The sequence below is a fragment of the Silene latifolia genome, chromosome Y, assembly GCF_048544455.1.
Source record: "Silene latifolia isolate original U9 population chromosome Y, ASM4854445v1, whole genome shotgun sequence".
Classification (NCBI taxonomy): Eukaryota; Viridiplantae; Streptophyta; class Magnoliopsida; order Caryophyllales; family Caryophyllaceae; genus Silene; species Silene latifolia.
In genome coordinates, this window is record NC_133538.1 from 445,404,976 (window position 1) to 445,420,520 (window position 15,545).

Below are 15,545 nucleotides of genomic sequence, written 5' to 3' on the forward strand. Positions count from 1 at the left end.
CCATCCACTCGTTTCTTCCTCTTTGAAAAGGGCACGGGTATTAAGGGTGAGGAGTATAATATTGATAAACATATGAGTGGGGTTTGGTAATTGGAGAGAGGTATGAATAATTAGAATTAAATATTAATAAAGGAGATGAGTGAGGTTTAGTTATTGGAGAGAGTTAGGAATAATTAGAATTAACTATTAATAAATCATATAGTGGGGTTTGATGAGTGGAGAGAGGTAGGAGTATAATATTAATAAAAACTTTCTCAAAAAGGAAAACATAAAAAAACTTGAATAATCCGTTTTAGGAAATAAGGAAGAAAAGAATGAAGGGGAGGGAGTATATCTTTTCACATTAATGTTATGAAAAGAAAAATATTTTTAACTAAAGGTACCCAAAATGATAGCATGAATAAATCTTGGGCACCCTAAATGGAACTACCAAAAGTTTAGGTACCCAAATTGCAAATACAATTAAACCTGAGCCACCTAAATTGAAATTGCTCAAATCTTAGGCATCCAAATTGGTATTAACCCAAACCTCAGGTACCCGAATTGAAAATTTTCCTTGATACAACATCTCAATGACTCATATTGCAACAGCCATAATTAAGCTGATGCTTTTACAGTTTTACATACAGTAAAAAATCTCCATCTCAAGAAGAATGATCTACACTACACCATCCTCCACTTTCTCCTCTCTACATACAATTTATCAGATCTATAATAATGAAGATGATATACAATTCAATAATGTGAATTAACAACAATATATGACCTTACTGATTTAGTCGGCAACCTTCCAAGTCTCTCCATTTGAGGTATACCAACCCTGCCCGGTAATGAGTGTAGGCCCCGGCAACAACCAGGACATGGAACAGTTGGTGACTGTGACCGGCAAGGTCGAATTTCCCGGGCATCCACCGCTCTGGGAACCTTGTGGCATAAACCAAGGCACCAAACCCGTAAAATACCCCCATTAGAACCTCATACCCGGTTGTGTGAAGCGCTTCAGGTTGGTCCCAGAATAGAATTTGCTTATGCAAAATCGGGAGTACACCTGACATACTCATCCCAGAAAAAAGAACAGCGCGTAAGGTTCGAAACTCTGGCTTTTGAAAGGCGGGGAAGAGAGAGCCAATAACAGTTGCAAGGCCTAGAACAGTGATGAAGCCCATGTAGATGTTTCGGGACAAGGGATAGCACATGAAAGAGTAGTAGACTAGAGGGTAGAATGAGGTTGAGATGAGTGCTGCTATTCCTGCATAATCTAGCCTTAGCATGACGTAGGCTAAGCGTTCTGAGTGGCAGTACAACAGGTGGCATGTGCTACTTGCTAACAAGCAAAACATGGCACCCCCCAAGAACGCGAAGAATGGCCACCGAGTTATTGGTCTCCGAGCAAGAGGTGCTATTGTGTTTGCCAAATCATCACTCATAATACGCTGCAATGTTAAAAATTGCATTACGCTACTGCTTGATGTAGAGAATTACAGTTCAAACAAACGAGGCAAATTTGACCCGACCTGAAAGACCACATCCACATAGTCATACCAAAATAATATAACCAAAATATGATGCAAAACTCGAATCCACCCAGCAGTCCAGCACGTCCCAAATTTTGCCAACCCTAAACTCAACCTTGCTGGACAATAAGTCCATAACAGACCCTTGAAACATCCCCAGTTCCAAATAGTTTGGTGCAAATATCTAAACTGATCTGACACATACCCAACCTAAATGACCTAATTATTTTCTGGGCTACTAAGCATGTAAAGGTTCAACAAAGCAACAACTACAATAACATTACCTCAAGAGCTCAATGACTTGTGCAACTGGGGGGTAAGAGGGGTTAGATGAGTACAACATTACTCTTGTTGCCAAAATAAAAAGCATGTTTCCGAGTTATCCAAAATGAAATTTGCATCAATTGACCGATTCTTTACAATATAAAGAAGCATAATAATTTGAATGCCCATTTGCTGCAATCTGGCATGATTTAGAACTAAAGAATAATGAGTCGCTTCAATCCGGCATAATTTTAGAAAAAAAATTCCATTATTCCTTTGCTCAAATCCCATACTGCATTAACGCATAACAGACTAGTGAGATAGGAAATTAGGAAGTTACCAAAATGCAGGAATCAGTGTGGTTTTCACTAGAAAAGCGCTCTGGCAAACAGTCGGAAAGGATCTTATGTAGGTCAGACATGGTTGGCAATGTAGGAAGGCAGGTCAACAGATCCGTTTGCAACTGATGCAAATCTCCTCCTTGGAAAACATCAGGAAGATGTTGGAAACAGTGGCTATCAACAACCACTGGGATTCTATTAGCAGTATATATTGTCAATGATAGGAAAAAGAAGAATCCGATCAGATGCCTGCATTATCATCATACCCAGTTGAGAACAAAGATCAACTCAGTAAATAACTAATTCCACAGTAAAAACCAAATAATTACGGACTGACGCCGCCATTTTAAAACCATCCTGTTAATTTTCATTAATTAACGAGTACAATTCTAAAGGCAAAGTGTAACTGAACTGGCAGATTCTGATAACAGTTTACAGCAACTTGCAAGTACGTCTTTGCTGTAAATTATAGAGATCCTTGTTTTATTCCTTGCAATTATGCAATTACTATAGATTGGACCACTTTGTCATATTGACAACTAACAATCTAATATGGTTTTGTAGCCATGTTATGACTTAATGACAGACTGTGTTGCACAATCATACTCACGGCCTCACGGGAGAATCAATATCATCACTACCTGAAGTGTCATAGTCGAGTAAAAGGTGTCGGATATAAGCAATTTTAATCATGTAAAAATATGCGTCAGCCAACGATAATTTACAGTTACAGGAATGCAAATAATTTAGGATGTCATTTTTGTCTTATTCCATTTCATTCCAAAGTGAAAGAAAACAAAATCTTTAGCTTCATTCGAAATGTCGGTAAATCACTTTCTTCCAACATACTAAAGTAATGTAAGCTATCATATAAACATGTGAAATAATTTGCCTATTGATAAACTTAGAAGAAATGAGTGTGTGGATTATAGGCTTGAACAGCCGAATGAATTACTTAATATGAAGAATTACTTAATATGAAGAGATGTACAAGGCTAATATATATACAACAGATAATTAGCTAGGGCAAAAACTAACACCTACATACAAGGAAAAAGAATAAGTAAAAGATACGTATCACAAATAATAAGGTAACTAATATATCCTTCGAATATCCGAGTATATCTGCCACACAACTCGGAATATACGATGACATATTTCCATACTCCTCCTTAAGTTGGAGCAGTAGGAGCCCGAATGCCCAACTTACGCTGTAAATATGCAAACGCTTCTCTTCCAAGGGCTTTAGTAAAAAGGTCGTCTATTTGCTCTTTACTCTGCACGTGACTAGCTTCAATGTTCTTGCTCACTATATGTTGTCGAATAAAATGACAGTCAACCTCAATATGTTTCGTCCGGTCATGAAAAACCGGATTCTTAGCAATGCTTAAAGCAGAAGTATTATCACATAGCACACGAGCGTGAATAATCCCAAGCGAATGGAGAAAAGATTTCAGTCAAATAAGCTCGCTAGTAACCGCTGCCATGGCCCTGTACTCTGCTTCCGCGGTTGATTTAGCGACAGTCGGCTGCTTCCGCACTTTACATGAAATCGGTGTCTGACCGAGGGACACGAAATAACTGGTTAAGGAACGCCGGGTTAATGGGCAACGAGCATAGTCGGAATCTGAGTAACCATTGAGCTGGAAAACCGTGTTTCGATGCATAACTATTCCCTTTCCTGGATCACTCTTTAAACAGCGTATGACTCGTAGTGCAGCTTCCCAATGGTCCTTCCTCGGATTTTGAACAAATTGGGACAATGTGTGAACAACATACAACAAATCTGGTCGGGTTATCGTGAGATAAACTAAGCGCCCCACCAGCCTTCGATACGCCAATGGGTCTTTCAATAAAGGACTCGTTGAAAGAGCCAAATCATGATTTTGAACAATAGGTGTAGAAATAGGCTTAGCTCCTTCCATCTTCGCCTCCTTTATAATTTCCATTGCGTATTTTCGTTAACACAAAAACAGTCCCGATGTACCATGGGCTACTTCAATACCCAAGAAAAATTTTAAATTGCCGAGATCTTTGATTCCAAACTTAGAATCAAGGAAATGTTTCAAATTATTACTAGCTTGGTTATTATTGCTTACGATGATCATGTCGTCGACGTAAACCAAAATACCAAGGAAAATCCCAGCTTTATTCATTGTAAATAAGGAATACTCAGCTAAGGACGACTCTGTGAAACCATATCCTTTGAGCGCATCCGTCAACTTGGCAAACCAATTCCTCGAGGCCTGTTTCAAACCATACAAAGACTTCAATAATCGACAAACCTTTCTCTTACCACTTGTTTCGAATCCTTGTGGCAATTTCATGTACACCTCCTCATCCAAATCACCGGGAGAAAAGCATTGTTAACGTCTAATTGAGCTATATTCCAATTCTTTGCTACAGCTACTGCCAAAAGGAGTCGAACGTTAGTCATTTTCGCCACTGGTGCAAATGTCTCATGATAATCCACCCCTTCGACCTGAGTGAAACCTTGGGCTACCAAACGTGCTTTGTAACGTTCTCTACTCCCATCTGCCTTATGTTTGATCTTGTAAACCCAGTTGCACCCAATAGGCTTTTTGTTATCCGGTAAGTCAACAACTTTCCCAAGTGACATTCTTTTCAAGAGCCGTAATTTCATTTGCCATGGCTAATCTCCATTCTTCACTTTTGACAGCTTCAAAATAATTTCTCGGTTCCTTAACTTTATCAATAGCACCAAGGAAATTTCTGTGACAAACGGAAAAACTACTAGTGATATAATCAATTATTGGATAACGAGTACCTTTCGAAAAAGACGAAGCTTGAGACGGGTAAGCAGTCTGTGTGGTCATGACATGAGTGGATTTGCAAATGTAATCCTTTCTCCATGCCGGCTCAAATTTCCTCCTTTCTCCTCGCCCAAGTTTTTCTTCCTCTATGCCCAAAAGTACCTCCCCCTCAACACCAGAATCAGCTCCGGATGTGTCACTGTCGGTCCCAGTAGTAGCGGCATCAGCCGTGGGTTCAGTGGAATGTCCGTGCTCTGTTGAAAAACCTCCTGCCAAATCTGGTCCGTTGGGTTCTGTTTCTGGCGTGTCGGGACCAGGGTCTGGGGTCGTGGTTTGTGGAATGTCGACATGGGGTGGTATGTCTATGTCGGCTATCTCATTTGCAGGGGTAGTGTCATTATTGGTAATAGCATAAGGAAAGACATTCTTGTAAAAATGCACATCTCTGGAAACGAATTTACGTTTGGTCTTAAGATCGTACATGCACCATCCCTTTTGTGTTTTAGGGTAACCAATAAAAATACAACGAGTACCCCGCTCTTTAAATTTATCTTTCGGTCTTTGCTTATTATGAGCATAAGCTAGACATCCTAAAACCCGTAAATTTTCATGATTGGGGGTTTGTCAATGTAGAAGTTCATAAGGCGTGCGTCCATCTAAGAGTTTTGTAGGGGTTCGATTAATGAGATAAGCAGCGGTCAAAATACATTCCCCCCATAACTCGATGGGTAGATTGGCTTGGAAACGAAGAGCTCTTGCTTTTTCTAAGATATGTCTATGTTTCCATTCCACCCTACCATTTTGTTGAGGTGTGTCAATAGTACTAGTTTGGAAAAGCATCCCATTGTCATTATAAAATTGTCATAATGGTCCCGAAAGAAATTCGGTGCCATCATCACTTTGAACAACCTTAACATGTTTTCCAAATTGTGTTTGTACCATTTTGCAAAAATATTTCATCAAGTCACAAACTTCCCTCCTATCCTTCATAAGATGGACCCAAACACTTCGACTATGGTCATCTACAATAGTCAAGAAAAAATGTGCACCCGATAAACTACTAACATTATATGGCCCCCAAATGTCACAATGAATAAGATGAAACAAAACACCGTGTCTTTTATTATTAAGCTTAAAAACCGAACGAGTTTGTTTGGCACGGCAACAAGGATCGCAAATAAAGTCCAAATCAAATGACAAAGGTTTCTTAATTAAATTGCGTAATAATGGGTAAATATGGCTTGAAGGATGACCTAACCGACGATGCCAAATCCGACCTTCATTAACATCAACACGTGCAATCGACTGTTCCACTCGTGTCATGTAGTAAACGCCGTCTCTGAGCTCACCTCGTCCAATCTTCGTTTTCGTAGATTGGTCCTGTATTATACAATAATTAGAATTAAAAATCACAAGGCAATTGTTTTCACGTATGAGCTGGGGTATCGAAATTAACTGACAGGCCAAATTGGGAACATATAAAACGTCGTGTAATTCGAACAAATTATGAAGTATAACACGCCCATGGTCCTCGGCAATGATCGTGGACCCATCCGGCAAAACATTAGACGGTGGTCCTCTCCATGGATCTTTAAGCATTTCCTGACAACCTGTCACGTGGTGAGAAGCACCGCTATCTAACATCCATTCGGTTAGATGAACACGATGCGTACCTTTCAATTTTTCGTTACCTGCAGCCTGAATACTAATCAAATTTCTTAATTGCTGAATTTCTTCATTCGTAAAATCCTTCTTGGAGGACTCTCCTTCGCTGGTAGTGGCAGCATTTACAACTTCCTTGTTACTTCCAGGTTCTCTTCCACCGCGGCCTCCTCCACGTCCTCCGCGCCTGCCCCTGCCTCGTCCTCGACCAGTAAGCCCGAGCCTTTCCCAACAATTATCCACCGTGTGATACCATTTTTTGCAGTGGATACACCTCCGTGGTTCGTAATCTTTGTGCTTTGTTTGAGCAGCAGAGGCGTCAATACCTCGCCCTCCTCCTGTACGAGCACTCATTGCAACTTCAACCGTTGGTTCTTTACGGACACGGGTCACAGCCTTGTGGCGCTCTTCTCGCAGAACTAGCCCATACACACGATTGAGGGAAGTCAGGTCATCATCCATTAATAAGTTGGAACGCAAATTGTCGTATAAGGCAGTGTTGAGTCCCATAATGAATTGGTGTACCTTCTCCTCCTCTTTTTCTTTGAGAAACTCAGTAGCGGCACCACAAGTACAAGCAGGGACACGACTATAGGTGGCTAATTCATCCCAAATTGATTTGATTTGTATAATATTCGACGAGGGAACGGTTTCCTTGCTTGCACTCAATTAAATCGCTTTTGAGTTGGTGCACACGAGGTGCGTTACCCGCAACATACCGGTCCTTCAGCTCCTTCCATATTTCATATACAGTGCCGGAGAAAGCAATGCTAGGAAGTAATTTGTCATCAATCACGGCTCGCAACCAAGCCTTAATCATAGCGTTGCATTGACGCCACACCACCACTTACCACTTCATAATTATCTGCTTCCGATCCTTCAGGTTTCTCTAACTTGTTCTTCGCGTCAAGCCCATTCCTTACCGCGTCAGCCCATAGATCGTAATTCTCTCCATTGAAAATTGTGTGAGTCAATTTTAGACTCGGACTATCGGAAGGATGTAAGTATAACGGAGAGGACAGAGGGATCATATCGTCACCACTGCGGCCTCCCTTCTCATTCTTACCGTCTCCTCCAATTTTTGTCATTGAAAAAAATAATAAAAAAAAGAATGGTGGCAGAAAATTATTTGACGGATGCGAGGATCAAACCTGCTCCGATGATACCATGATAAACTTAGAAGAAATGAGTGTGTGGATTATAGGCTTGAACAGCCGAATGAATTACTTAATATGCATAGATGTACAACAAGGCTAATATAGTATACAACAGATAATTAGCTAGGGCAAAAACTAACACCTACATACAAGGAAAAAGAATAAGTAAAAGATACGTATCACAAATAATAAGGTAACTAATATATCCTCCGAATATCCGAGTATATCTGCCACACAACTCGGAATATACGATGACATATTTCCATACCTATGCATACATATACACGAGTTTTGAGCCATTGGCAATCAACCATAGAGTAATTTATGAAAAAAAATTGCCAGACTAGATTTCAACAAATAACTACTCCCTCCGTACCATACAAATGGTAACGTGGTAAAAAATGGGGTTTTTAAGAAAATAGGGTAAAAGAAGGGGTAAAGAGTGAAAAAAATAGGTGGGGTATGTAATTGTGGGTTTAATTGTGAGTTGGTAGGTGGGGTATGTAGTGACATTTTATGTAAATATCAAGTATAAGGATAATTTGGTAATGTTGTGGGCCAAATAAGGAATGTTACCACGTGTTACCATTGGTCTGGTACGGAGGGAGTAGTTCGTAGCATTCATGACAGTAACAATTCATTAGCACATCCCATCAAAGCTATGTATGAAGATTGACGGAAATTCGATTCTAGAAACCCATCAGTTTAGAATCAAAGAATTTTTAAGTGTCTGTAATTGATCCAACAACCCCCATCAATCGATCAAGAACATGTTATTAAATTTGATCGTGACACAACTTCTACAGACAACTAGGCTGCATTTATGACAGAAATATCAGGATCTAAGCATTATCTTAGGTACATAATTAAGATTCAAACAAGTTGAAAATTCTGATCTATACAAGATCAACTTCTAAACAAAACAATTCTAAAATCCAACATCAAAACTAAACTTAAAATCACACAATAACCAATAAAAAAAACAGCTAGTCTCTCGTAAGACGGAGTATCCATTTTATAGCGAAAATGGGTTGCCTCGGTCCTAAACAAGAATTTATGATATAAAAACAATGATCAAGTAAGCAAATAAATAAAAAGAAGTAAAGATCTTACGTCCAAACATTAATGGTCTCATTATGAATAGTAAAGATGCTGAAAAAAGCTTGCTTTAATGGCCAATCAGCTCTGTAATGACCCTTAATGTACTCATTATCTCTTAAATAACCAGGCACTGAATGATATTCCACTAGCTGATACTTCACCTTGTTCCATAATCTCTTCCCTTTTCCTCCATTGTTGTTACAACAATTTGATGATCTTTCAACTTTCTCGTTCTGATTTTTCGCTTTCGCCGATTTCACCACCTTCCATAGCCTCTTCCCTTTTCCACCCTTGTTGTAAAAATTTGATCTTGGAACTTCTTCAACAACAGCATTGCCATTTTCTTTAAATCCCATCTTTTGAATTCCTGTAACAGTGTATGTTTTCAATGTAATGATCAAATCAGATAAAGAATAAAAAGTCAATCAAGAAAATAAACATGATCTTTTCATAACTATGCATTATGAAAAAAACAGACATTCGACTGGCATAAGTTAAGACGGCACTCATAGCCGATTTAAAGACGTTATCAAGAATGAATAAACGGCATACCAAAATGAAATGCCCAGCTGAGATTAATCCCAGAAGGGAATTTCTTTGAAACAGCAAGGATCAAGAATGTGGAAGCCCTTAATTGTGTTTTGAACAAAAGATTTGTTGTTGTTTAAGGTAGAGAGAGTGGATTAGGAAGAGGTAGGTAATGTAAGAAAAATGGTAGGGAAACAAGTGCAAATGAGAAAATGGGAGATTTATAATTAGAGGGAGATATTCTTGGAATCAAATAAATTAGTTGCTAGTAATTTGGAAGTAGATGCCAAAGATGCAAAGTAATTGTATGTATCCCTTTCTTATGTATCTCTTTCTTAGCCCAAAGTCTTGTACACTTGTACAAGAAGGTTATTTGGATCGGATATGTGTCGGTTGGTACAAATAATATAACATGTAAAGACACAATATTTTGTTATGGACTTAACCACAGCCCAACCTTATATTATTATTCTTCAACCTTAAAAATAATACAATCAATCCTCCAACACTTAGCTATTAGCTAAGATTTCCAACTATGCTTAACTCGGGATATTAAGCATACACTCACTTATTTTCCAACAATGACTAATAACCTCTATTTATAGGGTCCTAAGTCCAAACTTACCTAGCTAACATTAAGAGTCTTTAACTTCATATAAAATCTAACTCCTAACATTTATATACTACTAATTACAAAACATCTAAAACATAAATAGTAGTAACTTAAACATATCTAAACATAAAGACCCTATATGTTACTAGTCTTAAGTCTCATTCAACAAGGTTGGGGTTACTACCCAACAAACCTCCCCTTAAGCCCAACATTACTTTGGACTTGTCAATCATCAAGCGGAGTAACCCAACCTTTACTTGGAAGCACCTCCCCTTCACTTGAGTCTGTCTCCCCTTGAACTAACCCATCTTCACTACATCTTCCATCAAATGTGAATAAGTTAGTTTTATCATTTCTACCTTTGAAAATCACCTTACCCTTTTTAGTGACCTATAGCATTCTTAACACGAATGGAACAACCCTTAGAATCTAATCTACCTAATGAGATTAAATTTCTTCAAATGTTTGGTATGTATCTAACATCACCAAACCATCAAACTTGGCGATCGTTAAGTCTTACCTTCACCTCACCAATTCCTTCAATCTTTTCCTTTTCACCATTTGGCAAACTAACCATCTTACATTCACATTCTTCATAAGGAGAGAACCACTCTCTACTTCCACATATGTGATAGGAAGTTCCCGAATCTAATACCTAACTCTCACTAGGTTCCTTTTCACCATGAACCATTAAGAGCTCACCATCATCAACTTTTGCCATAGCTGCAACCCCACTAGCACGAGCCTTTTTCAACTCCTTCAAATCTTCTTTTACTTTAGGACATACAGTTTGTATATGGTCTAACTCATCGCAATAGAAGCACTTGATATTAGGATTTTGCTTTTTCTAACCGCCCTTCTTCTAGCCACGATATCCACCCACAAAAGCTCCTCCCTCACTTGAAGAGTCACCACCTCCTTTCTTCATCAACTTTTCGAACTCGAGCAAAACTACAACGGTCTCATCTAAGGCCAATGTTGTCTTCCCCACAAGTAAACTAGTAATAACCGTGTTATACTTTTTGGGAAGAGAAGCCAACAACATTATTGCCTTGTCTTCTTCTTTGAATGTCTTATCCAAACTCGCCAATTGGGTGATCAAGCCATTGAACTTGTTTAGATGGTCACTCAAATCGCCGTCATCTACCATCTCGAGCTCGAAAAGATATTTCTTCAAGAATAGTTTGTTAGCCAAGGACTTCGCATTATAAATGCTACATAACTTGGTCCACAACTCTTTAGGATTGGTCTCCTCTAACACACTATACTTGATTTCTGGTGCAAGGGCTAAATGGATTGTACTAACCGCGCGCAACTTCATGTCCTCCCATTTGAGAACTTGAACATCATCGGGCCTTTTGTCTTGAAGAGTCACATACAACCCCTGTTGTATGAGAACATCATTTATCATGCTTTGCCATAACGAGAATTGTTCTTGCCATTGAACAACTCCATCTCAAACTTTGTATCAAAACTTTTTTCCATCGAGTCGTAGTTCTGATACCACTTGTTGGAGTTTTCGGTACAAATAATATAAAATGCAAGGACACAATATTTTGTTATTGACTTAACCACAGCCCAACCTTGTATTATTATTCTTCAACCTTAACAATAATACAATCAATCCTCCAACACTTAGCTACTAGCTAAGATTTCCAACTATGCTTAACTCGGTATATTAAGCATACACTCACTTATTTTCCAACAATGACTAATGACCTCTATTTATAAGGTCCTAAGTCCTAACTTACCTAGCTAACATTAAGGGTCTTTAACTTCATATAAAATCTAACTCCTAACATTTATATACTACTAATTACAAAACATCTAAAACATAAATAGTAGTAACTTAAACATATCTAAACATAAAGACCCTATATGCTACTAGTCTTAAGTCTCATTCAACAAGGTTGGGGTTACTACCCAAAAAACCTCCCCTTAAGCCCAACATTACTTTGGACTTGTCAATCATCAAGCGGAGTAACCCAACCTTTACTTGGAAGCACCTCCCCTTCACTTGAGTCTGTCTCCCCTTGAACTAACACATCTTCACTACATCTTCCATCAAATGTGAATAAGTTAGTTTCACCTTTTCTATCTTTGAGAATCACCTTACACTTTTTAGGGACCTCCAAAATATCACTCTTAACATGAATAGAACAACCCTTAGAATCAAATCTACCTAATGAGATTAAATTTCTTCAAATGTTTGGTATGTATCTAACATCACCAAACCATCTAACTTGGCGATCGTTAAGTCTTACCTTCACCTCACCAATCCCTTCAATCTTTGCCTTTTCACCATTTGGCAAACTAACCATCTTACCTTCACATTCTTCATAAGAAGAGAACCACTCTCTTCTTCCACATATGTGATAAGAAGTTCACGAATCTAACGCCAAACTCTCACTAGGTTCCTTTTCACCATGAACCATTAAGAGCTCACCATCATCAACTTTTGCCATAGCTGCAACCCCACTAGAACGAGCCTTTTTCAACTCCTTCAAATCTTCTTTTGCTTTAGGATATACAGTTTGTATATGGCCTAACTCATCGCAGTAGAAGCACTTGATATTAGGATTGTGCCTTTTCCAACCGCCCTTCTTCTTGCCACGATATTCACCCACAAAAGCTCCTCCCTCACTTGAAGAGCCACCACCTCCTTTCTTCATCAACTTTTCGAACTCGAGCAAAACTACAACGTTCTCATCTAAGGCCAATGTTGTCTTCCCCAGAAGTAAACTAGTAATAACCGTGTTATACTTTTTTGGAAGAGAAGCCAACAACATTATTGCCTTGTCTTTTTCTTTGAATGTCTCATACAAACTCGCCAATTGGGTGATCAAGCCATTGAACTTGTTTAGATGGTCCCTCAAATCGCCGTCAGCTACCATCTCGAGCTCGAAAAGATCTTTCTTCAAGAATATTTTATTAGCCAAGGACTTCGCATTATAAATGCTACATAACTTGGTCCACAACTCCATAGGATTTGTCTCCTCTAACACACTATACTTGATTTCTGGTGCAAGGGCTAAACGGACTATACTAACCGTGCGCAACTTCATGTCCTCCCGTTTGAGAACTTGAACATCATCGGGCCTTTTGTCTTAAAGAGTCACATACAACCCCTGTTGTATGAGAACATCCTTTATCATGTTTTGCCATAACGAGAATTTTTCTTGCCATTGAACTACTCTATCTCAAACTTTGTATCAACACTTTTTTTCCATCGAGCTGTAGCTCTTATACCACTTGTTGGGGATTTTGGTACAAATAATATAAAATGCAAAGACACAATATTTTGTTATGGACTTAACCACAACCCAACCTTGTATTATTATTCTTCAACCTTAACAATAATACAATCAATCCTCCAACACTTAGCTACTAGCTAAAATTTCCAACTATGCTTAACTCGGGATATTAAGCATACACTCACTTATTTTCCAACAATGACTAATGACCTCTATTTATAAGGTCCTAAGTCCTAGCTTACCTAGCTAATATTAAGAGTCTTTAATTTCATATAAAATCTAACTCCTAACATTTATATACTACTAATTACAAAACATCTAAATCATAAATAGTAGTAACTTAAAAATATCTAAACATAAAGACTCTATATGTTACTAGTCTTAAGTCTCATTCAACAATGTTGGGGTTAGTACCCAAAAAACCTCCCCTTAAGCCCAACATTACTTTGGTCTTGTCAATCATCGAGCGGAGTGACCCAACCTTTCCTTGGAAGCACCTCCTCTTCACTTGAGTCTGTCTCCCCTTGAACTAACCCATCTTCACTACATCTTCTATCAAATGTGAATAAGTTAGTTTTATCTTTTCTACCTTTGAGAATCACCTTACCCTTTTTAGTGACCTATAGCATTCTTAACACGAATGGAACAACCCTTAGAATCTAATCTACCTAATGAGATTAAATTTCTTCAAATGTTTGGTATGTATCTAACATCACCAAACCATCTAACTTGGCGATCGTTAAGTCTTACCTTCACCTCACCAATCCCTTCAATCTTTTCCTTTTCACTATTTGCCAAACTAACCATCTTACCTTCACATTCTTCATAAGGAGAGAACCACTCTCTACTTCCACATATGTGATAGGAAGATCCCGAATCTAATACCTAACTCTCTCTAGGTTCCTTTTCACCATGAACCATTAAGAGCTCACCATCATTAACTTTTGCCATAGCTGCAACCCCACTAGCACGAGCCTTTTTCAACTCCTTCAAATCTTCTTTTGCTTTAGGAAATACAGTTTCTATATGGCCTAACTCATCGCAGTAGAAGCACTTGATATTAGGATTGTGCTTTTTCCAACCACCCTTCTTCTTGCCACGATATTCACCCACAAAAACTCCTCCCTCACTTGAAGAGCCACCACCTCCTTTCTTCATCAACTTTTGGGACTCGAGTAAAACTACAACGGTGTCATCTAAGGCCAATGTTGTCTTCCCCACAAGTAAACTAGTAATAACCGTGTTATACTTTTTGGGAAGAGAAGCCAACAACATTATTGCCTTGTCTTCTTCTTTGAATGTCTCATCCAAACTAGATAATTGGGTGATCAAGCCATTGAACTTGTTTAGATGGTCCCTCAAATCGCCGTCATCTACCATCTCGAGTTCGAAAAGATCTTTCTTCAAGAATAGTTTGTTAGCCAAGGACTTCGCATTATAAATCCTACATAACTTGGTCCACAACTCCATAGGATTTGTCTCCTCTAACATACTATACTTGATTTCTGGTGCAAGGGCTAAACGGATTATACTAACCGCGCGCAACTTCATGTCCTCCCGTTTGAGAACTTGAACATCATCGGGCCTTTTGTCTTGAAGAGTCACATACAACCCCTATTGTATGAGAACATCCTTTATCATGCTTTGCCTTAACGAGAATTGTTCTTGCCATTAAGCAAAAACCATCTCAAACTTTGTACCAAAATTTTTTTCCATCGAGCCGTAGCTCTGATACCACTTGTTGGGGTTTTTGGTACAAATAATATAAAATGCAAAGACACAATATTTTGTTATTGACTTAACCACAACCCAACCTTGTATTATTATTCTTCAACCTTAATAATAATATAATCAATCCTCCAATACTTAGCTACTAGCTAAGATTTCCAACTATGCTTAACTCGGGATATTAAGCATACACTCACTTATTTTCCAACAATGACTAATGACCTCTATTTATAAGGTCCTAAGTCCGAGCTTACCTTGCTAACATTAAGAGTCCTTAACTTCATATAAAATCTAACTCCTAACATTTATAAACTTCTAATTACAAAACATCTCAAACATAAATAGTAGTAACTTAAACATATTTAAACATAAAGACTCTATATGTTACTAGTCTTAAGTCACATTGAACAATGTTGGGGTTACTACCCAACTGTCGGGTTAGTAAATCAAGTTTATTTGGCGTATATTGCTTTTAGATCGAGTTGGACTATTAAGGATGTGAGTATTAAATAGTTTAGGGTAACAGTTTGATGTCAGCATTAATTTGTAGGTTAGATTAGGTCGATTCAAACTTTGAATCATATTTGGGTTAGTTTGTTAGTGTAATGG

The 15,545-nt window shown here is 38.3% G+C and overlaps 1 protein-coding gene across 1 annotated transcript; it reads right to left on the reverse strand.

The window, feature by feature from the left end:
* Positions 1-550: 550 nt before the first annotated feature.
* Positions 551-9,554, reverse strand: LOC141633339 (heptahelical transmembrane protein 4-like). The gene is made up of 4 exons (XM_074445818.1): positions 9,366-9,554; positions 8,826-9,180; positions 2,119-2,368; positions 551-1,433 (listed from the first exon to the last, which is right to left on the reverse strand). Exons 2-4 carry the CDS (start codon positions 9,167-9,169, stop codon positions 768-770), a joined length of 1,260 nt encoding a protein of 419 aa, XP_074301919.1. The 5' UTR covers positions 9,170-9,180; positions 9,366-9,554; the 3' UTR covers positions 551-767.
* Positions 9,555-15,545: the final 5,991 nt, after the last annotated feature.

Excerpts from the sequence above, each read along its gene's own strand:
- LOC141633339 (XM_074445818.1), bottom strand. The coding sequence starts at position 9,169 with ATGGGATTTAAAGAAAATGGCAATGCTGTTGTTGAAGAAGTTCCAAGA. Across the intron at positions 2,369-8,825 it reads GAGACCATTAATGTTTGGAC|GCATCTGATCGGATTCTTCT; the intron begins GTAAGATCTTTA and ends ATGATAATGCAG. Across the intron at positions 1,434-2,118 it reads ACACTGATTCCTGCATTTTG|CGTATTATGAGTGATGATTT; the intron begins GTAACTTCCTAA and ends TTAACATTGCAG.